The 26,109-nt window shown below is 41.4% G+C and overlaps 1 protein-coding gene across 4 annotated transcripts in view; it reads right to left on the reverse strand.

The window, feature by feature from the left end:
- ATF7 (activating transcription factor 7) overlaps positions 1 to 26,109 on the reverse strand; it is a 92,989-nt gene that overhangs the window by 5,483 nt on the left and 61,397 nt on the right. For 2 of the 4 annotated variants that reach the window (XM_069491697.1, XM_069491696.1), the window contains 9 exons: positions 22,404 to 22,522; positions 18,755 to 18,892; positions 16,463 to 16,620; positions 14,979 to 15,078; positions 14,337 to 14,450; positions 13,557 to 13,709; positions 9,225 to 9,422; positions 7,956 to 8,064; positions 3,057 to 4,241 (listed from right to left, as the gene is read on the reverse strand). In XM_069491697.1, coding sequence (XP_069347798.1) covers positions 4,024 to 4,241; positions 7,956 to 8,064; positions 9,225 to 9,422; positions 13,557 to 13,709; positions 14,337 to 14,450; positions 14,979 to 15,078; positions 16,463 to 16,620; positions 18,755 to 18,892; positions 22,404 to 22,522 — 1,307 coding nt within the window. In that variant the 3' untranslated portion in view covers positions 3,057 to 4,023. Of the gene's footprint in view, positions 1 to 3,056; positions 4,242 to 7,955; positions 8,065 to 9,224; positions 9,423 to 13,556; positions 13,710 to 14,336; positions 14,451 to 14,978; positions 15,079 to 16,462; positions 16,621 to 18,754; positions 18,893 to 22,403; positions 22,523 to 26,109 lie in introns of those variants that run through there. The other 2 variants (XM_069491695.1, XM_069491694.1) reach the window with 1 other exon arrangement.

Raw genomic sequence — 26,109 nt, forward strand, 5'->3', positions numbered from 1 at the left:
GACCCCTGTCAAACATAAGTCTAAAGAGAGCAGAAAGAGCATATCAACAAAAGCATATATGACAGGGGTCATATATTCCAGAAGACTGGAATCTAAACAGACTGGTTATGAAATTAAAAAAAGAAATAATATATTTCCTTCCTGTGTATACATGTACAATATTACTGGAAAATAATGGTTTGGGGATGGCAAGGAAGTTATAGAAGAAAGGGGGAGATTTTGGTAAGGATAGCTATTTCAGGGGCAAGCACCTTTACGGAGCCTCTCAGTATGGTGCAGGGGAGCCTCAGAAACCAAAGCAAGTATTTTTTTGGTGTCTGCTTGGTGGTTCAGGATGTAGACAGAGCACGGTTATGGTCAAGCACTCCATCTACCAGGATGGGTGGTGCTAGAGGGCAGTGACTCAAGAAAGGAACTGTCTGTCTCTAGTTTAGGATTGTTTAAAAAAATAAAAAAGAAAGAAAGAAAGAAGCCAGATTGCTTCTTGCCCTTTTGGCTAAGATCAAGTTGAAGAAAGGAGCTGAGAACAACAGAACAGGGATGGAAGGCAGCAAGGTGAGGTTCAATTAGCTCAACTCCTCCTTAACCACTACCTGTAGTCCATGGTCTAGTGCTCAGGGCCAAGGAGAGGAGCAGAGGCTGAAGGAAGCCAGATTTGGGGTGTAGAACCAACAGGGAAAGAATAAGTAAAGGACGTATAACTTTTTTTAACCTCACGGGTAGCGTGGGAGGCTTTCTCAAACTTTTCAATGCTAAGCAAGCTTTCTTTTAAGGGAATGAGGCAGAAAGTGTGCAGACCAGAAGACTTGGTTCTGACCCCCTGCTCTGTGGCCTTGGGTGTCTAGCAGCTAGCTGTGTCTCTGGAGTGAGATGGGAAGCCAGAGTTCTGTTTTCACTCAGAAGAGTCCAAGACACAGTCTCAGCTCCTTTCTGAAAGTGTCCTCCCTTAGGCCGCTAGAAAGGCCATGGTCTTTAAGAAGGGCTAAGTGACACCCTCTGTGATGTCTGGTTCTGGTCCAGATGAGTCTGGAAGACAAAGATCAGGGGAGAGTGACCAGATGGCTGGCAGCAGTAACAAGAGAAGTGACATTCCTCCTGACTACTGGAGAAGCTTCAGGGTAAGCAAATGCTCTGCCTTCTTAGTGAGACCGAGGACCAACTCAGGAGCTATCTGGGGAGGGGGGTTCTGTCCTGCCTCGTCCTCATTTCAGTGCCACTTCTCTACTACGGTTCTGGCAATGGTAATAAGGACTCGGAGAATTAGCCACGGAGGCTAAGAATCTAAAAAGACTCTCTACATAAATTAGCCACCCATGCCACAGGAGGTGTGACTCAAAAAAAAAAAAAAAAAAAAAATAGCCACCTGACACAGGGACAGACCGGCAGGGCATGTTTGCAGTGACAAATTGATTCTTAACTTTAAAAACACTTGACTGAAGCAGGAAGAAAAATAGTCAAGGTTCTTATGAAAGCTCCTTAGGAGCCATAAACCCCGTCAAGCTTTAGGGCAAGGCTGCTAGTGGGAAATCAAGACAATAAAAAATGAAACAAAAATCTAAAGCAGGAGAAAATTCCAGGGACCAGCCATCTAAAGGAGAGGTCCTGAGCACAAGTTATGGCTGTGAATTTTTAAAGGCAAGTGAAGTCCCTGGAGGTGGTAACCTGCATTGTGACCATCTGCCATAACATTTGCTAGTCTGAGTCACTTCAGAGGCTGTTCTTGTTGGGTGTCTGCTGGTAGAGGATGAGAAAATTGTATTTTCTCGACTTTGTCTTCACCAAGGTATGGCTTGTTCAGCACTGGCTCTTAAAAGCAGGAGGGGAAATTTAAAAAAATGCAGAACATGTCACCTGGTTCAGTATATCGCTCTAAGGAAATGGGAATCTCGTAGCTTAGAATAATTTTCTCATTTTCCTATGACAGCCAATTTTGGAAGACAAAATAAGCAAGGAAGTTGGCAGTTATTTTGTATGTATAATGGAGGTAGGAGAGATGGAGAAAAGGACATTCTAGGCTTGGGCAGATGGCAGAAGGTGGCTCTGGGACAACTGGACGGGTTTCACACTGAAGTGCTATTAAAGTTGACCTATCTATCCACAGGCCTCTGGCTTTGGATTGCTTCCTATGGCCGTGTAGAAATTGCATAGTTCAGAGCCAAGAGAAGATGAGAAGTCCTAATGGAGAAGAAAGAGGGACAGGAGGGATGAATTTTTCCCCCTGCAATCCAACTCTTCAAAGTAATGGTTGAGAGGGATAGTCACAATTTCCCAGGTAGGCCAGACCCTGGGCTCCTCTGCTGAGATCAATACTACACCTTCCCTCTCCCCTTCCTTCCTCTATCTAATCTCATACTTTAAAAAACCCACTTGGGACCTTGGCTATGATGCTTTGGAATCCTGGAGCTTGTTTTATGGAGAAACATTGCATTGAGGGGGCAGAGGGCAGAAATGAGTTGAGGAAGTTCTGCAGGACCAGGGACTAGGCTAGGAATCTGGTGAAAGAGAAAAGGTAGTCCAGAGGGCAATGGGCACTTGTGAATACAAGACCCTAGCTCAGAAAAGACAGATTTGTGAGGCAGAGAGATGGGGTAGAGCAAGGGAACTTAAGAGTCCCCTACATGACAGCCTGCAGGAGGGCTGCCTCTGAACTAGTTACAGAAGAGAGATAGGCGGTAATGTTGACAGGGGAATGAAGAGAGAGAGGCAGGAGCAGAAAGATGACCAAAGGCCAGTGCGGGGGCTCACGCCTGTAATCCTAGCATTCTGGGAGGCCGAGGTGGGAGGATCATTTGAGCTCAGGAGTTCGAGACCAGCCTGAGCAAGAGTGAGACCCCATCTCTACAAAAAATAGAAAAATTAGGTGGGCGTCTTGGCGTGCACCTGTAATCCCAGCTACTTGTGAGGCTGAGGCAGGAGGATCACTTGAGCCCAGAGTTTGAGGTTACAGTGAGCTACAATGATGCCACTGCACTCTACGCAGGATGACAGAGCGAGATTCTGTCTAAAAAAAAAAAAAAGACCAAAGATGACAATATGTACGCTTTGGCCAGTAAACTCTTATAAAACATAAAAGAATTAATTAATCCAGTAACCTGATGGAACAAGCTTTAGACTACATTGTTCCTGCCGACCCTGATGATTAGAACTGAAGGAAGATGGAGGGGAGGAGAGGGAATCAACCAGTCAGACCTGGGCTCTTTCCCTACCAAGAAATCTCTAATAATAAGGCCACAAGATAAGGAAAGACCCCACCACTAGACTAGGTAAAGTCAAGAGACAAAATGAGGTACTCAAATAGCTCTGGAAATAGACGAGGAAGAACTAGAACTCCTGGGGTTTTGTTTGCTTCTTTTTGCTTTTTTTTTGGTGGCAGGTAGGGAGAAGGAATAAAGCTTATAGAAGAGCTGGAAAATACTGCTACTTCATACATCAAAGGTAAACTTACATTCTCCATAAGTGAATATTTTAACTAGAATTTAGGAAGGGGAAAAAGGGATAAATAAGTAGCTACTGGGAGACAAAGTCCTGAGTCCATGGGGTGGCTGGGGGATGGGTCAGCGGGTGATATGCCATCAAATCTAGCCTCCCTCTATCTGGCAGGAAGTGGCATGCTGGTAAGGAACAAGAAGATAACAGCCATGGCTTAGTGGGAGAAGAGGGAACTGAGAACCCCCAAACCTAGAAGTGCAAGGGTTAGTGTTAAAAGAGAGAGATACACGTGCATGGGGTAGGGTGATTGTTCGGACCATCTGGAAAGGCCTTTGGCTGTGGGTATATCAGAAACCCCACCCTTGGGGCATGATCTATGAGGCTCTGGGGCTCGGAGGCCCCCAGTACAGGTGTCAAACGTACATGACCATGTGGCTGCAGAGAAAAGCTCGACGTATGTCCATTACTCACAACACACAATTTCACCCCCCACGTATTGCCACATCCAAGGCAGATGGAAGGGGATAAGATGACATCTCTCTTGGCTCCTGGGCGGGCGAGCTCTGGCTGGGGACCTCTCCACCAGGGGAGGCATCATCTGCCCGCAGACTGGGACTGTGGGGTCATGATCACATGCGACTGTATCGGCATGCTCACTTCTGTCCTTTGGCTGGCCATCTGAGTGAGGACCGAGGTGGCTACAGCTTCAGCTGCAGAGCGAACACTGAGGCCATTGCTAGGGACTGTTGCTGAGCTGTGCTGAATCACAGGGGCCGGAGAACCCGTTGGCTCTGAGCTTTCCTTGGGGCTTTCTGCCAGGAAGGAGGACAAAGAAGAGAGCAAGTGGTTAGAAAACAGAATGGAGAAAAAGGCAGGACAAACTTCTGCCATAATTCTAAAGGAGTTCAAAGGAAAATGAACTTTTTGGGGGGAAAGCTCCCAAGAATCCTGGCAACTAAGTCATAAATGGGCTAGGAAATGGTAAGGTGTAAGAAGGGAAGAAAGAACTAGGCCAAGATTAACCTATCTATCCCAATAAAGTGAATCCCCAACATGTTAATTACACTGTCTGGCTTCTAGGTCTTTGCACAGTTCATTACCCCTATTTGGAACACTTTTCCTCTTATTCTTGCCTTTAGAGGTGTTTTAAAATAGATCACTTTTTAGCTATTCTCTCTGATCAATTCCCACAGGAATGGAATCATTCTATTATTTTTTATGTTCCTTTAGCATATAGTTGCACCACAGGTAAATCTGATAAATATCTAGCTATAATCAAATGATGTTATAAATGGCCAGTCCTTGGCCAAGGTTCAGTTAACACAAAATTACAAAGAAGTCTGTTTGACCCTCCTGACTATCAATTAGCTAGGCAGTAATGATTTAAAACATTTATTACGAGCTATGCCATTCCACCTAAAGTGACAATAACATTTCACTACTAAACACAGATATCTGAGCTGCATACAATGGTACCTTCATGTTGCTCATCAGCCAAGGAGTTTTATTAAACATCAGATAGCTTCTATGGCTGCTTAAACAGGGATATGTGGAATAAGGGCAAACTTCTAATAGTCGGTTGTATTTTTGACCTTTTGATGAACACCTGAGTCTTCTTTCAGGATTCAAATATTGCCTCCTCTGTGAAATCTTTGTTACCCTCAGAAAATTAAGTGTTTCATGCTTTGTGTTTTCAGAATATATACTTACTTATTCATCAAACATTTGCTAAGCATCATCCATGTACCAGGCACAGGTACACAGAGAATAAAAGGGGAACTCTGTCTTCAGGAAGCTCCCCATGCAGGGGCTGCTTGACTGGGATATCTGTCCTTATTTGCTCACGGGTTACATGACCCTCTCAGAGGTAGTGACAATGTTTTACTTGTCTTGTGCCAAGTACTTACCATAATGTCTATATCACACAGCAGGAACTAAACACATCTTTGCTGTAATGAATAGTTTAATGGATTGACTACGGGTCAGAGTTCTTGCAGGGACTAAATAGAAAACTTACTGTATATAGACTACATACTGGGAAACTCAGTCCCTGTCTTCCTTAGCCTGTCAATAGAATTTGAAATAGCTGATTACTAAATTTGAAATGCTTTCCTATCTTGACGGACAGAACACACCACGTTCAGCTACTTAGCTGGTTTTCCTCCTATCTTCCTGGCTGCTCCTTCTCAGTCTCTTCTGGGTTCTTTCTCATCTCTTTGGACTCTCATCTCTTTGGAGCTCAGTCCTGGGACTACTTCTCTTTTTCTATCTATGCTGTCACCTTGGGGACTTCATCTAGTTTCAAGGCTTTAAAAACTAACTATATGCTGTTGATTCCCAAAGTTTTATCTTTAGCCTTTCCTCTGAACTGCAAACCCGTATAACCAACTGCCTGCTTGATAGCTCCACCTGTAAGCCTAATAGGTTTCTTAAACATAGCTTGAAAAACAAAAAAACATAGCTTGTCCAAAGCTGAGCTCCTGATGTACCTCCCAGACCATTTCCTCCTCCACTTTTGCCTATTTGAATTAATGACAACTCCATTCTTCTAGTTGCTGAGGCCAAAAACATTGGTGCCATTTTTGATTCTTCATTTTTTCATATATACCATCCCATCAGGCTGTCATCCAACCCTGTCACTCTAATTTCAAAATAAATCCTGAATTCAACCTCTTCTCACTACTTTCACTACCACCATCGTGGGCCAAGGTTCCATCATCTCTTGTTTATATTATTATTATAATAATACATATTTTTGAGATGGAGTCTCACTCTGTTGCCCAGACTAGAGTGCAGTGGCATCATCATAGCTCACAGCAACGTCAAACTCCTGGGCTCAAGCATCCTCCTTCCTCAGCCTCCTAAGTACCTGAGACTACTGGCATGTGCCACCACACTCAACTAATTTTTTCTATTTTTTGTAGAGATGGGGTCTTGCTGCTGCTCAGGCTGGTCTCAAACTCCTGACCTCAAGCAATCCTCCCACCTCAGCCTCCCAAGAATGCTAAGATTACAGGCATGAACCACCCTGCCCGGCCTTCTTGCTTGTATTATTGCAACAGCCTCCTAAGTGGACTGCCTGCTTCTGCCCTTGCACTGCCAACATCTGCAGCAGAGGAATCCTGTTCAAATGTAAGTCAGATCAGTCAAGTCATTCCTCTGCTGAAAACCAACTAATGGCCCTCAACATAGAGTAAAAGCTGGGGTCCTCACTATGACTGATGAGACCCTAAGTGAAATGCTCCTATTATCTTCCCTACTTCATCTCCAACTACTCTCCACCCCCCACTCCAGCCACATCAGCCTCCTTGATGTTCCTAGAATGTACCAGGCACACTCCCACCTTGGGTCTTTGCATTTGCTGATCACACTCTCCCCTGAAATACTTTTCTTCCATGTAAATGCATGGGTAGCTACCTTACTTCCTTCAGGTCTTTATTCAAAAGCCACCTAACCTAAAATTTCAATCTTGCTGCCAACATTTCATATTACCCTTCATCTGTTTTACTTTTTCTTCTACCATATATTTTGCCTATTTATCTTGTTTATTGTCTGTCTCACCTACTAAAATATAAGCTCCTCAAGGGCCGTGATTTAATCTAATCTATTTGGTTCCCTGTTTTATCCCCAGCATGTAAAACAGTGCCTGGCACAGAACTGACAATCAATATTGCTTAATGAATGAATGTACCCTGAAGTAGAAATTTACATTAAAATTTAAATAGAGATGTCTTAAATTGGTGATATGGTTATTCTTTTTCTATGGGAACACATCTCTGAAATGATAAAGACAGTTAGTGAAAAAATAATTCAATATATCAAAACTTGATAGCCAGCATTTCTATGAATATATTTAATTTGCAAAGGAAAACTCACATTTATTAGCTTTTACTGCCCATAAGCATATTTTTCACAGCAATTTTAACTTCAGAATTGTGCATGTCCTGAGCACAACTCTGTGGCCATTGCCTTCTAGCACTATTTTATGTACACTCATAGATTATAAACTGAAACATCAGCCATCATTAGAAAGAAAAAATATACCCCCAAATCCCGATTCTTAACCAATCTTAATATATCAACTACTATTTATATCTTCTCTAGGCCAAGACAATGTCTTTGAAATAAGAAACACCTGGATGTAAATCTTGGCTCCACCACTTTACCAGCTGTGTAACCTAATCTGAATGTAGTTTTCTCATGTATAAAGGTAGATAATATCTATTTCATGAGAGAATTGGGAAGATGGTAGAGTGCCTAACACAAAATAGGCACCCAGGAAATTTTGCTACCCATCATCCTTAACTGTAATAGATAACTAAGATAACTCTATTATTTTGACAACTCTATTGTTGTCAAAAATATATATATATTTTTTTGGTAGGACTGGTTGCTCCACAAGGGTTACTCACTAATCAGTTTGGAGTCCACAGTACATTTGGGATGAGGTTACAAATTCGTAAACAGTTGAGACACTCAGTACATGCAGTTACTGACTGACTTTGCTTAGACTGTAAGTCACTTACCTAAATAGCCTTGAGTCTTTTTCTGTAGTGCAGTGACTGGGCAGTCTTTATGAGCTAACAGTAGCTGTTTCAACTGAGCCACCTCATTGCGTAGTAATGTGACTTCATTCTGAGGAGGGAGGGAAGAAAACAGTATCAATAAAATTTATCCTCCACTCTTGGATTCCCCAGTGGCTATCCCCAAAGGGAGGTCAGAATGATGCCTAGGTTGTCTCCTGCAAATTGGGATAAGACTCCTGATCCAGCAAGGCTTCAGACAGCCCAGGGCCAGAATAATCATGAATTCAAAGATAGGAGTTGCTTACAGTGACAAGTAGGGGATTTATAATAGAAAAATTGTACCCAAATCGATAATGCATATGCTATCTGACCAGGAGAAGTCTATTTCTAGGAATCTATTTAACACAACTGTCTACTCAAGTGCATGCACTGTTCACTGCAGCATTGCTATCTAGCAAAAAATTAGAATATCAGTCCCCTTACCTTATAACATAACCACACTACAGAATATACTACTATACAACTATTAAAAATAATGTGGTAGATGCTCCATATCCATGGCTAGATCTCTAGGAAATACAGTTAACCCATTTATGTTAAAACAAACACACAATCCCTCCAACTCCCACATAAAAACTATAAATAAAAATCATTTAGACGTACGAATATGTCTGGAAGGTACACCAAATTTATATGCAGGGAAGAGAACCGGACTGCAAAAGGCAGATTAAAGAAGGGACTTTATTTTTATTCTACACACCTCTGTGTGTATATATGTTTTATAATAGAAATGTATTCATATATTACCTTTGTACTTAAATATTTTAATAATCAGAAGAAGGGAAGATAATATTTAAGAGGATGTCTGGATTATAATTGTTCTATTTGTGCTTGTGGCAGTTTTTTCTTTCCTTATTTTAGTAAGCTGCATTATCTAGGCAAAAACATTTCCCTTTGGGTGTTTCATGACCCCAGTCAGATTCTACCAATGATTTAAAACAAGTACCCTGACGTGCTTAATCTAATTTCCTTCATCCAAGTGGGTCTATGGATGACTCAGTCTAGTATAAGATTTGGGGATAGTTGGTGAGTGTCTTTCCCAATCCCTAGGGAAGAGATTTCAACTCTGACTGTTAAGGGGTTCTTTGTAACTTCTGGATCTGTCCTAATTTAAGAATTACCATCTTCTATTATATTGTCCCACTTTTTTCTTATTCAATCCCACTTTCCAGATCCAACAATCCCAATAATGATATAGGACCCGCTCACACTCAGCTGAATGTTCTGAGAAGTAAGTTCCTCTGCCTTCTTCTCTAGGGAGGACACCCATAGCTTCCGCTTTTGGCGGCAGCGGGAGGCTGCAGCCCGGTTGCGCTCCAGAAAGCGCTGTCGTCGCTCGTCTGGATCTTCATCCACAGTGCGCCGCCGTCGCCCCCCAGTACTAGGGGTGGGCTGGGCTGGTGATACCTGTTGACCAGGGAGGAAGAGGAGTTACTTGGTGAGAACATGACTCCTTTCTAAATCACACCTAACATTAGGTAGATTAGTAAGGTCGGTAAAGGGATGTACCAGTCTCTGGTACCAGTCTCAGCAAGTCTCATCACTATGTCCCTGGGCTTTTATTGTAGTTAGTGCCTCATTCTGCCTCTCATTTCCTTCCATTCTTCTCAGTCCGTCCCAAATTTAAATAAACAAGTTCAGTTGGAAATTCCGATTATTTTGGATGAAATGAAATTCGGATCACTTTTTGTTTCTTAACAACAGGGAATCTTGTAGGCAAGGAAATTAGAATCGAGGGAGAGAGTCAGAGGAACTTTTAAGGAGACTGTGAAATAAAAAAGTTTGAGAATCACTGATTTTGATAAGCAATATGTACAAACAATTACATGCTATAACAGTTTTCAGAAAAGGAGAAAAAATGTTTTTATTCATTTACTACCAGTAAGATGTGGGCTACTGAGAAGAGATATAGATTAGTATATTCTTTTTATTTATAATCAGTTATTAATCATCCTCAGTAACCCCCCTGTTTTGTTTGTAAACAGAAAAAAATGTTTAATCCCTTTACAAATTGGTGATATAGGACTGTTTTTTGTTTTTAAACTTTAGGCTGAAGTTCTTTGTCACTTCTTGGGATGGTATTCCCTTTCTGTTAGCTGGTATGCGTTCAGAGAAGGTAGACTGATTTTATAATGGTGTCCATTTTTTTTTTTTTTTGAGACAGAATCTCACTCTGTTGCCCAGGCTAGAATGCCATGGCATCAGCCTAGCTCAGAGCAACCTCAAATTCCTGGGCTCAAGCAATCCTCCTGCCTCAGCCTCCTGAGTAACTGGGACTACAGACATGCGCCACCATGCCTGGCTAATTTTTTCTGTATGTATTTTTAGTTGTCCATATAATTTCTTCCTGTTTTTAGTAGAGACAGTCTCTCACTCTTGCTCAGGCTGATCTTGAACTCCTGAGCTCAAACGATCCACCCGCCTCGGCCTCCCAGAGTGCTAGGATTATAGGCGTGAGCCACCGCGCCTGGCCCCCAAATTTTTTTAAAATGTAGAAAGGCCAACCTTCTACAGAAAGGAAGTTGACCCTTCAACAACATGGGTTTGAACTGTGCAAGTCCACTTAGGTGCAGGTATTTTTTCAATAAAATTTATACCAAGTGTGCCGCCTCCTCCTTCCAACGTCTTCACCTATTCCGCTTGTGTCACCACTGGGAGAGCAAGACCAAGCCCTCTCCCTCCTTCTCAGCCTACTTAATGTGAGTATGGCATGGATAAAGGCCCTTATGATGACCTACTTCTACTTAATTAATAGTAAATAGATTTTCTCTTCCTTATGATTTTCTTAGTAACATTTTCTTTTCTTTTCTTTTTATTTTTTGAGATAGAGTCTCACTCTTCTACCCTGGCAAGAGTGTAATGGCGTGATTATAGCTTACTACAACCTCAAACTCCTGGGCTCCTCCTGCCTCAGCCTCCCAGGTAGCTGGGACTACAGGTGTACTCCACCATGCTCGGCTAAGTTTTCTGTTTTTTGTACAGACAGGGTCTTGCTCTTGCTCAGGATGGTCCAGAACTCCTGATCTCAGGCAATCCTCCTGCCTCAGTCTCCCAAAGTGATAGGATTACAGGAGTGAGCCACCATGCCCACCCAACATTTTCTTTAGCTTATTTTATTATAAGAATGCAGTATATAATACATATAACATACAAAATATGTGTTAATCAACTGTTTGTGTTATTGGTAAGGCTTCTGGTCAATAGTAGGGTATTAGTGGTTAAATTTTTAGAGAGTCAAAAGTTATACATCAATTTTCAACTGCGTGGGGTTCAATGCCCCAAACCCCCATGTTGCTCAAGGGTCAACTGTATATAACAATGTCAAAGGGTCAATTGTATATAACAATGTCAAAAGTAAATTCTGGCCGGGCGCGGTGGCTCACGCCTGTAATCCTAGCACTCTGGGAGGCCGAGGTGGGCGGATCGTTTGAGCTCAGGAGTTCGAGACCAGCCTGAGCAAGAGCGAGACCCCACCTCTACTAAAAATAGAAAGAAATTATATGGACAGCTAAAAATATATATAAAAAATATTAGCCGGGCATGGTGGCACATGCCTGTAGTCCCAGCTACCCGGGAGGCTGAGACAGGAGGATCGCTTGAGCTCAGGAGTTTGAGGTTGCTGTGAGCTAGGCTGATGCCACGGCACTCACTCTAGCCTGGGCAACAGAGTGAGACTCTGTCTCAAAAAAAAAAAAAAAAAGTAAATTCTTCTTAGATCTGTTGTTATTAGGGAATATCTATATTTGTATATCCCAAATGCCAGAACTTACATCAGTTTCTTGAGCAAAAGCATGAACTTAAAAAAAAATAGGATCTTGGCTGGGCACGGTGGCTCCCAGCAACTTGGGAAGCTGAGGTGGAAGGATCGCTTTACCTTTTTAAAGAGAAAGACCCCACGTCTTTAAAAAAAAAAAAAAAGAAAAAATAGAAAGATTAGCGAGGCATGGGGGAGCACACCTGTAGTCCTAACTACTTGGGAGGCTGAGGTGGGAGGATCGCTTGAGCACAGGAGTTTGAAGCTGCAGTGAGCTATGATCACATCACTGCACTCCAACCTGAGTGACAGAGTGAGACCTCATCTGCCAAAAGAAAAAAAAATGTACTCCACTCCAAGCCCTACTGAATTATGTTTTCCATTAATAGATAATCAAGAGATGATTTTATTTATTCAGACTAATTGCTTCAAAAAGAAAAAAATGGAGAAGAAATCTCAAACTCAATTTAATGAACTAGAGGCCCTGGGTCATTACTTCTCATTGTACTAAGGGAAGATGCTTTCTTCAGGAGATTTACAATAATTCTTCTGTGAATTTCAACTTCTTTGTCCTGAACTCACTGGAGCTCATGTAAAGATTAGCGCTTTAGAAGGAGGATGGGGGAAAGGAAAGGATAGGTGCATATTCCCTCATGGGCAATTCAGTGACTCATGTAGGGAATGGAGGTGAAAGAATAGGCCAAGAGGAAGAAAGGAAGAATGAGAAGGAAAGGAGTCAGTGGTGACTAAAAAGGTGCCTAAATTCATGCCACTTTTCCAAGAGAGAAAGCAGCAAACTCAGGCAAGTGGGGGCTATACTTTACACCATCTTCAGGACTGGCTTTGATGGGGTTACAGGAGGCTGAGGCAGGCTTATATTCCAAAAAGAAAACTCAAATGAAAGCTTTTGTTTTGGGCCAAGTTTTAAGGCAGCATATGGCCATGAAATGTTTGGACATGTGGTGGTAACCAATGAAGCAGGTGGTGACATCAGGAAAAGAGGGGCTGGGCAAAGAATGCAACGCTAGAAACCAATCTCAGGTGCTGTCACTCGTCCAGTGCAGACGATATGAAAACTGAGGACTATTCAGTTTCCAAAGAATTCTGTTCAGACTGAAACCTCCTTGAGAAGAGACTTGGGTAACTAAGTGGGATCTCTTTGACTTTTTAAAGATTTTAATTTTTCTTGATATACAAGGATTAAATTGATAATGAGAAGGTTTTTTGGTGTGCGTTTTCTAGTTTTTTTTACTGAGCCATCTTATTACAGTAATATCACATTTTATTTATTTACTTATTTATTTTTTGAAAACTTATACATCTCAAACACATTTTAATAATATATTGTTATCATCTGGTTTTTGTGGTAAAACCGAATCAGGTAAGTTATTATTATTCTTTGTTAAGACTTAATGGATAGCTAAGAGACAAGGGGAGCCTCTTTTGTTTACTACATTGACGGGGCTTGAAGTGAGGTTCTGTGACATTTTAGAGGATTCTGCAGATACATTAAACCATTATTCATATGGAAAACAAAATCAAAAACTGAAACCTCCTCTGCAACAGTTCTGCATTATTCAGTCTGTTTGCATGTAACTCTAACAAAAGGGTGGATAAAAAATGGTGCATCTTGCTTTAATCAAACTGTCAACAAAAACCAAAGTAGCAGGAAGATACGCAGAAAGCTGAAATCCATTCTTCTCTAATTTTCTGCTCTCCAAAAAACAGATATGACATAAAGAGTGAGAGTGACACAGCTGGTTCCCCCATCCAAGGGCCCAACTGACCTGTGGCTGGGCAGGAGAAGGGGCATCAGGGTGTTGGATGAGGATCTGGCTCTGCTCTGGACGGGCTGTCACCATGGTGCTGGCAGTACCCACCACCATTCCACAACCACCATTAATTGAGGAGACTTGGTGGGTTAGGGTAGCTTTTAGCCTCTGTGGGGAAAGATAAGAAAAAAAAAAAAAAAAAGCTTGTCAAGGATGATATTCTATCAAGGATGAGAAGAGTAGGCTTATGTTTAATTTTATTATTGACCTTACAGATAGCTAAAGTTTCCACTCCAATTTTCTCTTAACAGAGAAATTAAAAGAAAATGACAGAGAGAGAAAATGTGCACCTGGATCCCTAAAATGCCTACTCTGTTCCCTGGCTATCATCCTGGGCACAGTTGGGGGTGGGGGTTGTTGAAGCAAGACTCCAGATGAAAGCTCTCTCCTGGAACCTGGCCAGAGGCTGGTTACGCAGCTATTCACCTCTTGGCCAGCTCCCCTGCCCACTCACCCACCCTCCATCTGTCACCCTGGATCTAAAACAGCAAGAGTTCCATTCCAAACAATCTGTGCTGCCTCTTTTCACTGCCATGGTCTATATGAGAGGCTCTAAAGGTGGAGAGAGGAGATGGTTGTCATGAATCAGGGTCTTGTCTTTTCCAGATCCCACAGCAGGATGTGCTTAGCTTTGCAAGCTCCAGGAGGTTCCTTTGCTTGGCTCACTTGAAAAACCAAGGCTGATACCACTTCTTTCAGAAAGGCCAACATTGCCCCAGGCTTGGTTGTACTCACCATCTTGGCTTCTGATGGTATCGGGTGGCCAGAGGGAGAAATGGAGCCACTGCTGTTAACTGGTGGGCCAGGGATACCAGGAATGTTGGGCACCATGGACACAGGTCTAGCCAGCTGGATCAAGAGAAGAAAGAAAAACCAGAAGGGGACATAATACTATTGGTGGGGTAACAGTTTTCCCAAAATGAAGTGCCTTTGAGATTGGCATGTCAGGGCCTGTTCTGTGCAACCCAACCATAGGGCATACAGGGACAGTCTGGGAAATACCTTTCCCCATGGAGCACCACAGGGTAGGGAATCTAATCTTTGAGTGCTGATACAATTTCTGTGGGAAAGGCTAGAGCCTTGAGGAAAGTGGTGGGCAATTTGGGAGGTACTATGTGCCAAGTGAAATCAACCAATCAGTGGGGCTGGCAAGATCAATTCCTAGACCAGTAGCCAACTGTCCAGATGAGTCTTTGTCTAGTGTTCCATAGTGCTGGATTGGCAGAGGTTAGTGTGGAGTTTGGGCAGGCTGCCGTGCTCAACTAATACAGACCAGAACCCGCATTTCCCTGGGGCTCATGTGTGTTTATGACCATTCAGGTGGGAGGGAGGGATTACCATGACAGTAGGGTTGGCTGTCCCAACTACAGAGCTCACCGATATAACAGAAGGCATCTGTACCGGAGGCCCTGGCAGAACAGGCATGGTCTGTCCATTAGCAAGATGCATAACAAGAGGGAGGGAGCCAGAGGGAGACCTAGAGGAGACAGGAAGTGAAAGCCTCATAATATTGACCTTTTGTTCATGGATCTTCCTCCTATAATTATAGCAGATTTTCCAGTGTTCTCTAGTTAGAGAAGGAATAAAGCAGCATTGTAAAATCTTTACACACTCATGAAGGTGGGAAAAGCAGGGAATGCTACTTACTGTACAGATGGAGAGAAATGGCAAAATCTTTATACCTTGCAAATTAAGCAAACTCAAATGGTAGGGAGCTAATCCTATTAAGGGTTTAGAACAATTAAATAAACAACCCTACCACTGGCATGTATAAATTGTCTTGCCTTAGGCAAGGCAGAGTTGGATCAAAGTTGTTGTTTTGCAAAGCTGAATTATGTCATAAGATGGCCAAATTTGAGTAAGTTTCTCTTGTTCTTTTCCGAGTTTTGCTCTACCCTGGCCAAAAAAGAAGCCGGGCCTTTTTATTTTTCCTAGTGGGTTGAGAGAACAATAAGCTCTAGGGAGCTGAATCATGACAACAACCTCTAACCCATGGGTACCTGGGGACAGGATCTCATGTCATCCCGTCAGGAAATCTGTATGGGCCACGACAGGAGTGAAGACAAACAGACAGACAAAATTAGGGGTAGCAAAGAATAAGAGCCCTAACTGGGACCGAGAGGAACACTAAATTCAAGGAAGATGACTTAATGTGTTTCAGTCTTTCATTCAGTAGTGCCCCAATAGACTTCTATAGGAGTGTGGCCTCCAGCATTGTGATGAACTTCCCAAAGTTTTAAGGATTCTTCTTTTTAGAATGAAGAAGTATTAAACCCCTAAATTAAGGAAGTATTACCCCCAAATAAATACTTCCTTGTCTACTAAAAGGTAAAGAAGATTCAGTTTATGGTGGAAAAATTTACTTTGAGAGACAATCTCAGTGACTTGTTTTCCTTGGGTATACAAAAACAGTCCCTGGTTTTTTGTTTGTTTGCTTTTGTTTTTAATGTTTATTTCGATTTGTGGGGTTTTCTTTTTTGTTTGTTTGTTTTTGAGATAGAGTCCTCCTCTGTTGCCCTGGCTAGAGTACAGTGGCATCATTATAGCTCACTGCAGCCTTAAACTCCTGGGCTCAAGCAATCCTCCTGCCTCAGCCTCTCAAGTAGCTGGGACTATAGGCAAGTTCCACCTTGCTGGCTAATTTTTTTTTTTCTATTTTTAGTAGAGACAAGGTCTCGTTCTTGCTCAGGCTGGTCTTGAACTCCTGACCTTATGCAATCCTCCTGCCTCAGTCTCCCAAAGTGCTAGGATTTACAGGCGTGAGCCACCGTGCCCAGCCAACAGTCTCCGTTGTTTCAAATAATTTCACAAAGTGGAAAGAAATGCAGCTTTCACTATTTCTCCCTGCTCTCTTTACTTACCCCATTTGCCTGTTGGATGGTGGAGCCTGTGTGATGACAGAGGTTGGGGAGGGAAGGGTTGGATGAAGTGGATCATACCCCAAGTGGAGAGGCAGGGAACCAGGACGTACAATGGTGGGCGTGGGGGTAGAGATCACAACAGGCTTTGGGGCAACCTCCTGGGAAGAAGAGACCAACAGATCACAAAATGCTTTAAGGGCTGCTATAGGGAAATACATAGTTGGTAAAATCTAGTACAAATTTCCTAAAAAGAGCATTAGAGCCACTTATGTAAATCATGACCTGACTCCATCATGATCTTGGACCCATACCTCACTCACTCATTCAGTAGGAATGCTGAGTTAAGATCTCTTTGCTATCTCCCTTTCAGGGATGATGGCTATATAAATGACAACTGGAAAATCACTTGAAATCTCTGAAGCACTGCAGCAACATATACATTCTAGGAATTGTCATAATTTTTCACAATTCAGATACTCTCTATTCTAAACTTGATGCCCAAGTGTCCTCTGACCTCCAATGAGAAAAGGCAGGTATACTGGTGCTAAGGCAACCAAATATCTCCTGTAGAGCCCTTAAAAAAGGGCTACGGAAGTTTGAATAATGATTGTATTGTAATAAAACAAATTGCTTCTCACTGTGTTAGAATCTTAGACTGCCAGTGGCCATACTGGCCTTGAAAACATCTCCAAATAGTCTCTAGGACTTGGTGGTAGATGAAAAGGGGAGAGGATGGGATGGTTGTAATGTTTATGGAGAAGGTAAGTTTGATAAATTATCAAGCCAAATTTGGAGGGAGCTCAGATGAGGTACAAGATGCTGTATCCATAGTGGATGTTAAAATTAATAACCACTGGTAGAGCAGTAGAGAATGAAAGGAGGCATGAAGGGGGGCTTGTGAGGTCCTTTTTTTGTTTTTTGATACAGGGTCTTGCTTTGTCACCCACACTGGAGTACAGCAGTGTGATTACAGCTCACTGCAGCTTCAAAGTCCTGGGCTTGAGTGATCTTCCTACCTTACCCTCCAGAGCAGCTAGGACTTATAATCATGCATCACCACACCTGGCTAATTTTTAAAAAATTTTTTCATAGAGATGCGGTCTCACTATGTTGCCCAGGCTGGTCTCGACCTCCTGGCCTTAAGTGATCCTCCTGACTTGGCCTCCTGAAGTGCTGGGGTTGTGGGTGTGAGGCACTGTCCCCAGCCTCTGAGGTTCTGATAATGTTTTTGATCTAGGTGCTGGTTACACAGGCTATTATTTTTGTGAAAATTCAGTGAGCTGTATACTTAGAATTTATGTACTTTTCTGTATATGTACTATACTTCAATAGATTTATAAAAAATAATTCATAAAAAGTTTCCTTTAAAAATAGTAATGATCATAATCCTAATAGGTACTCCCTTTGAGTCACTTCCCTCCGGGAAGACTTTTTTCTAAATTGTTTAATGTCCAATTTAGGAATTAAGTGAATTTCCCTTTTTCACTTATTAACTGAAGTATAACATACATAAAGTGCATTGATCTAAAGTTAGAACAATAAAATGACCTTTTACATATGTAAAATCAGGATAAAGACCATTTCCAGCACTCCAGAAGATTCATCTATGTCCCTTCCCAACCCACACCCTTCCTTTATAAGAGGTAAACATTATTCTGAGTTCTATCATTATCAAATAGCCTTGCCTCCCTTTTTTTTGGTGCCCTTCCTTTTGCTCGCCCTTTGCTGTGACCGTGGGTCTGGTCGTCATCTGTGGCTTATGTATCATGCTCTGTAAGCCTTATCTTGCTCTTACCCTATAACCCTAACTTTCTCTCAGTAAACTTTATTTTTGTGCTTGCCAAAAAAAAAAAAAAAAAAAAAAAGTCTTGCCTCTTTCTGAACCTCATGTAAATGGGATCATATAGTATGTACTTTTGTCTTTTTTTGTTGTTGTTCAATATGTTTGTGAGATTCACCCACATTGCTGTGTAATCACCGGTTCATTCTTTTTTTAATATCATTTAGTATTCCATTTTAGAAATACACCACAATTTATTTATTCATCCTTTTTTTTGATGATTTGGGAATGTTTCCAGGTTTTTTGGGCTATTATGCACTAATTTCTCTTCCATACAGACCTGGAAGTGGAATTGTTGGGAGACAGAATAGGTATAATTTATATAAATCTTAGAAATAATTAACATTTGTTTTAAAATAATCCTCCTATATCATATTCTATTTATATGACTAATTAATCAAAATTTAATCTATGATTTAACATTTGGGATGCCCCTTGGTAAGGAATTTTACCTTCTCCTTCAGTGGCGGAGAACAAGGGCTAGAGGCAGGGCTGTCAGGTGGGGATGAGTCTACCTCCACTGGCTCTTCTTCTTTGATTTTGACGTCTGGTGTGGAAGGCAGAGACATGTCAAGGGGCCCAGCAGAAGCCTGTTATGGAAGAGACATGAACAGAGTTTAACCCCATGATTTCCTTTAGGTTGAATCTATTAATATATCTTTCCAGTTACAAGATGAGGGAATATGCTTCTAAGAAGTTCAGCCATTGGTCAAAGCACTGAACTGCAAGTCAAAGAAATGTGGGCCCCATGTTTTATGTACAACTCTGGCCAAATCATTTTGTCTTCTCAGGGCTTCTGTTCCCCTAACTATAAAATGAGGATAACATCTGCTTCACCAGTGGCAAACAAATACTTATAAAAACCTGGGAAAAAAATGTCATTTAATTCCATGCAATATTATGCTTATAATCTTTTTCAGGAAAGCAAAATGATTCCTGAATCTGCTGGCCCCTGGAGAGCTGTGAACACTTTCTCTGCCAACCAGAATGACTAGATTACCCAATTATCAAAAGCAAATGAAGACAAACTGGATATTACAGTATTACAAACACGACAGGAAAGGTCTTCTCTGGGGAACTCACCATGCTTGATGGTTATCTTGCCCCAAAATCTGGTGCTGGAGGCTAGAAGTTTCAGGCAGATAGGGTTTTGGGGTAACAATGAAAGAAAAAGCTGACCACCTGATCAGTGACAGAAATTAGAACTTGGTCTTAGGAGCAGGACTGGAGAAAATCAGAAAGTAAAGAGAATACTTTCCTGGCAGTGGTGTAATCACCTCACAGCACTGTGGAGCTGTAAATGGCCTTGCAGGGAACAATAAACCATCCGAGATGACAGCCCCGACACTGCACCATGACAGGAGGGTTGGCATTGCAGTTCAGTTTCATGACAAAGTGGATCCTTAGTTCTATTCTTCCCATATCCTAGGCTCCTTGGTCAAAGAGGTGCTTGTTTCTAAATCTTCCCTTGCTAATAACCTTAATCCCTAGAAACCTTCTTGGTAGCTACTTGAGTAAACTAAAGATAATCTGCTGTCTGCTACATTACAAAAGGTGGTAATGGTTCTTTCTCCCCAACCTGATGAAGGTGAGCAACAGCAAAGATGCTTGCATTTCTGCCTCATTTTTTCTACATTGCTAAGATGTCAGGCTCAATTTAGCTAGTTCTAAGATCTCTGAAGTCTGAGATTGGTGGGAAGGAGAAGCCTCTAAGTAAATACAACCAAGGGTTTAAAATCCCCTAGGGGCATCTCCTAGAAAAGCCATGGTTCAGGTTCATTAAACACTCCTGGAGACAATCTTCCACTGAGTCTGTGCTTCTCATCAAGGGGAGGTAAGCACCACTCCTGTACAGGGAGGAAGAAACACCAACAGATGCCCAATGAAGAAAGGGCTGACGAACTATGAACTAGCCTGCTAGAAGTGTCAACTGAGCTAAAATGGCAGTGGAAAAGACTTCAAACTTTTTAAGGGAGATTAATTTTCTTGAATTTGCCTATAATGAGTTTGGTATAAGATCCCTCACATTCTGGTGGAAATAATTTGAACACTTTCTTTCTTTGGAGGGGGAGGAGGAAACGGCAGGGGAGGTGAGGTAGGGAAGCTGTAAAATAAAATTATAGCATATAGGTTGAAGGAACTGAGAGATAAGAGACCTGAGTCTCTAAAGGAAAAAGAATGGTGAGAAGACTGGCTAGTTCTGCCATTTGAAAGTAGAACTGCGGCCGGGCGCGGTGGCTCACGCCTGTAATCCTAGCTCTCTGGGAGGCCGAGGTGGGTGGATCGTTTGAGCTCAGGAGTTTGAGACCAGCCTGAGCAAGAGCGAGACCCCACCTCTACTAAAAATAGAAAGAAATTATATGGACAGCTAAAAATATATACAGAAAAAAAAAATTAGCCGGGCATGGTGGTGCATGCCTGTAGTCCCAGCTACTCGGGAGGCTGAGACAGGAGGATCGCTTGAGCCCAGGAGTTTGAGGTTGCTGTGAGCTAGGCTGACGCCACGGCACTCACTCTAGCCTGGGCAACAGAGTGAGTCTCAAAAAAAAAAAAAAAAAAGAAAGTAGAACTGCAAATATTTGCCACTGAATTTCCCTGCTTTTAGTGTGAGGGAGATAGCATGAAAAGCAGTTCATAGAAACCTATGGAACTGGAAAGAACTCCAGTGATAAAGACACTTTATCTTGCATTCTTACAATTTAAGCTAGATAGAAAAATCATGTGTAATTATATTGATTTACCTGCTATCTTCTTCTTAGAAGGAAAGAATTCCCATGGAAATGTTTTTATATGTCCCAGCTTTTCTATATTCTGACAGGATTTCATGCCTCAATACACCATGCAATTGAGAGGTAAGTGTGTTAAAATATATATGTTTTGGGATAGAGATATTGGAATCTTTTCTGATCAGGAACACAGATCTGATTTTAAATAGTGACTCATAACCTAGAATTCTAAATTTTTTTTTTTTTTTTGAGATGGTTTTTTTCTGTCGCCCCGGCTAGAGTGCAGTGGTGTGATCACAGCTCCCTGCAACCTCCAACTCCTGAGCTCAAGCAATTCTCCTGCCTCTGCTTCCCAAAGTGCTAGGATTGTAGGCATAAGCCACTGTTCCTGTCCTAGAATTCTAATTCTAAAGTAAACTTTGATCTTTCCATTTTTCTTTTTTCCCCAAACCCCTTATTCCATGACTCTGCTTCTTCAACTGTTTCCTCTGGTCTTCCAAACTAAGGGATTCTCCAGGGATGTGGAATATATAAAGGCCCAAATCTGAGTCCCAGCACCTCAGGATTAGAAGGGATCCCAACATTTTAATCCCCTCTACAATGTCTCTACTAAGTGGCCTACATGCAATGGAACATACTTTGTGAGAGCTTCCACCCAGTGGTTTTACTTCTATGTTTGGGCCACAAAGAATTTAATCCCTCTTTTACACACAAAAAAATCTTCAAGTATTTAAAACTGCAGTTTTGTTCACAGTAAATCTCTTTTCCAAGCAAAACTTAACTCAATTTCTTTAAATGTTCCTGAAGTGACATAATTTCTAGTTCTTTCACCATCCTGGTTGACCTCCTTTGAAAGACATTAAGAATATTCTTCTTTAACTTTAATGCTTTGAATAGTACTAGAAAGCTACTTGAAGGCAAGAACTGTATATACTGAAGCAAAGTAGTATAGAAATTCTATGTTTGTTGACTAGCTGACTGAGTAAAAATAGCCTAAGTGAGAAGTCTGATCACCTCAGAAAAGAGTGGGATTTGGCAACAAAAAGGTTATTAACAAAATCTGAGTGATTTACAATCTTCTAACATCTTTGACATATTCATAACAGAAATAATTTCTAAAAAACAGATTATTGAAATAATGCTCCACTGGAAAGAACTGATTTTTGGTGAAGATAGACTTGGACCCATCATATGGAACCCGGAGACCTGCATGGCTGACTAGGGTTAGTACTATCTGGGTTTCCAGAACCAGGCCCATGATTTTGTGCTTTAATCAATTAAGCAAATTAACCCAAGGTACAATGAAAATAGCCTATGCCTGAATACCTCCAGGTTTTTTTTTTTTTTTTTTTTTTGCAAATGTCCCGATTCTTACCTTTTTTTCATCCTCATCTGCAGCTTTCTTGAATTCATGTTCAAAGGAGCTAGCTAGTTCATTGAAGAGCCCCACCTCCTCACAGTTCTTCAGGAATCTAGTTGGAGTAGGAGTCTGATCTGCAGACATGAAAGAAAAGGAAACTCTGTTTTAGTTTTGACCTGAGATTAAAACTTCACAGTATACATTTTTATTCTTCTATTTGGAGATACAGAGTTTCTGGGTTAGGGCATAAAAATTTGTTTTTATGGAGCTCCAGCAGGTGAAGACTGGTGCTAGGCCACCAGAGGGTGTCTGTGCTGTGTTGCCTCAAAGCCAGCAGGGGGAAGACAGAACAATGTTTTGTTATGTGACTATCCATGTACCCACCTTTCTCAGTGCTGGTTTTACCTCCTTCTCCCCCAAACTAAATAAAACCACCCACACAGGTGCAGTTTTGTGAAACCTCCAGATATGAAAATCAAGTAATTTTAGGCAATGTTTTCTTTTTTAAACTTATTCCCTGCTAAGTGTGAAGTGAGCAGGAATAAGCAGACAGATGCTAAAATCTGAGGATCAGATGATTGAGTGTGCTTGCTGCTAAAGCTACCAAGTAAGAAATGGTGCCTTGTCTTTCAGTGGGGTAATGGTCACTGAGGTAATGGTCTGTTACCTTCTGAAGGCATTCCAGGCACATCTAGGGGCTGGGGAACAAGACAGCAAGATCATGAACTAGAAAAGGAAACTGAAAACAATAGAGCTCATTGCACAGAGACCTGGGCCCAGAGCAAATACCGGAAACCAGGATATTTGGATTTAGATTTGCCAGCCAAAATATCCCCTTAGGGGCTGCACAAATCTTTCCTTAACACAGTGCCTCTGCCCTTGGGAAGAGGAAGGCTTTTGACAACCCATGGGAACTTTTCAAGCAGCCTGAATTTTAGATCTGAGCTTCTCTCTCCTGATCCTGCTTTTCTAGAGTTGAATCTTGTTCTCTGATCCTAACTGTATTATGATGGCTTTCCTTGACATGCCATTCACCTCAGGGATTCATCTCATACCCCAAACACTGGACTGAATGATTGCAATAGAACAATGTTTAAGTGATATTTTAAGAAGTGATACCTGGGGTTAAAATCACACCTTCTAGTATGATCAACCTATAACAGTCCAGTGGGGTTTTCCATGGAAACAAAATAATTTTTTTAAAAAATTTAAACAAAACCTCTTCTGAATCAGAGTGTTTGGAAAAGTTACCACTGCTTCCTAAAATAGTTTTAAAAGGTTCTCTGGCAGCTTTGGTTGGCTAATGATAAGGCCACTTTCCCTCCATCCCTTGGTGAGTAGAGGTAATATCATCCTTTATGCTTAGGGAGTACTTTACTAAGGGCACACACAAAATCACAACTCAAGTGGAAGAGGATGGGGCAGCTAAAAGCATGGTTATGGCAGAAGAGGGATTTTCAGACCTCTGATCTGAGGCTCAAACTTCTCCTGTACCCTGCTGTTCATGCTCATTTCTGGTTTTTATATTTTATTTTATTTTTGAGACTGGGTCTTGTTCTCTTGCCAGGGCTAGAGTGCAGTGGCACAATAATAGCTCACTGCAACCTCAAACTCCTGGGCTCAAGTGATCCTCCTGCCTCAGCCTTCCAAGGAGCTAAGACTACAGGCATGTGTCACTATGTCCATCTAATTTGAAAAAGTTTTTTGTAGAGACAGGGTCTTGCTGTGTTGCCCAGGCTGGTCTTGAACTCCTGGCCTCAAGTGGATTTCCTGCATCGGCCTCCCAAAGTGCTAGGATTACAGGTGTGAGTCACCATGCCCAGCCTGGGTTTTTATTTTAAAGGATCCCCTGTGTTAAACCCAATTCCTCACTTTCCAGGTGGCTTCTAACCTTCAACTGGCTCTGGTTCCTGAACAAACAGCCTGAAAATATATTAAAAAACCTGGAGCTTCCACTGACGATTCCTAAGAAATCAACAAGTGTTTACTGAATACTTTCTATATGCTTTGGTGCTACATGCAAACGTGTGTGTATATTTGGGGGAGGAGAGGGATAGAAATATAGGAGTATTGCCCAAATATGAGACATGGCTCTTGCTCTAGAGAATGAAGAGAATGTTTTCTAATTGAGAAAATAAAGCTAATATACATAGTTAGCATCATAGTGTACAAAAATAAGTTCCATATGCAGTGGAGAATAAAATTGCTGTAGAAATTAAAGACACGTTAATGACAGACTAGTTAGGAAAGATTTCAAGAAGTGGGACTAGAGCTGAACCTTAGAGAATGCCTTTAGTTGGTAGAGAGAAAAGAACATTTGGAGGCTAAAAGGAGTACAGCAGGTGAAGGCAAAATGAGAGGCAGGGTATGAGCATTATGTACGAATGAGGAAAAAAAGTTTTCTCTAGGTCAAAAGAGAATCCCAACTTACATTAGCGATATAAGTTGTATATAAAAATTTCGGTGGATGTCATGGGGCTAGGTTATGAAGAGCCTGAAAATCCAGGTATAAACAGCCTTAAAGTAAAAGTAAACAGGAAGATAATGACAGATTTTGATTAGAATAGTAGAATTTAAGGAAGACTGGCTTTTCAATACTATGCGTGATGGATAAGAATGAGAGATTCCTCAAGGAGGCCAGCTATGGGACTTTGGAGGAATCCAAACATAATAAGGACGGTGGCAGGAAGAACAGGAAGGAATAGAATAGAGAGAATTTGAAGAAAGAATAAAACAACTCAAGAGTTTGAGAATATTGGTGAATAACAAAGGAGAAGGAGATGGTTGGGGGACAAGGAGGTAAGTTCGGTTGTTGACATGAAGATTTGAATGACAGCCAAATAAAAGTGTTCAATAATGCATGGGAATACATATTGACACACCAGGTCTTAATTGCAGATATGAGAATTACCAGTCTAGATAGCATAGCTGAAGTCATGTGCAATAGATGAGCATTCTAGAACTGAATGCAGAGAATAACGAGAAAATACTTTTTCCCCCTTGGGACTGTGTCCTGTAGCAACTTCCTCTTACCACCCCTGGAGACTTGGAGTAGGTGCTTCTATCCATTTGGAATAATCTCCCTAACTTGATAACCTTGCCCCAAATTTATCTCTTTCATAAACTTTCTCTGATTAATTCTACTTAATGCTAACTCTCTTAGTATTCATATGTTTGTATTATTCACTTGTACTTGTCTGCAAACACTAAAATTTTTCTCATGCATATATGCCCTGACTTAAGTTTTATCTACATATATATACTTACAAAATACCTACTCTTCCCTAAGGCCTTCCCCAGGTTTTCTTAAGAATTACTGATGACAATGTCCCTACTCATGTCCTTTTCCCAGGGATTACAAATCTGCAGGCTCCTAACAATGTGCCTGGTGCACACAGTAGATAGTCAATGAATATTTGTTGAATTAGTAAGAAATAAGAGATCTATAAGGGCAAGTCCCTTTCATCACATATATAAGTATGATGAGGTTCTGTCTCTCCTTCTCCATGTCTATGGTAACATTTTGCTTAGTAGTACTTAGGAGAAACTGTGTCTTACCTGAGTTATTAACTAATGTAATAATCAACTAAATACCCTATTGATTAAATATTGAGTTAAGTTTGCTTAGCTTGAGTTAAATCAGAATCTCTCATGGTATCAAAAGAAAAAGCCCACTTTGGTTTGTATGTCTGTTTAGCTAAAAATGGCACAACAGAATTGT

Source organism: Eulemur rufifrons, chromosome 16 (genome assembly GCF_041146395.1).
Source record: "Eulemur rufifrons isolate Redbay chromosome 16, OSU_ERuf_1, whole genome shotgun sequence".
In the NCBI taxonomy this organism is placed as follows: Eukaryota; Metazoa; Chordata; class Mammalia; order Primates; family Lemuridae; genus Eulemur; species Eulemur rufifrons.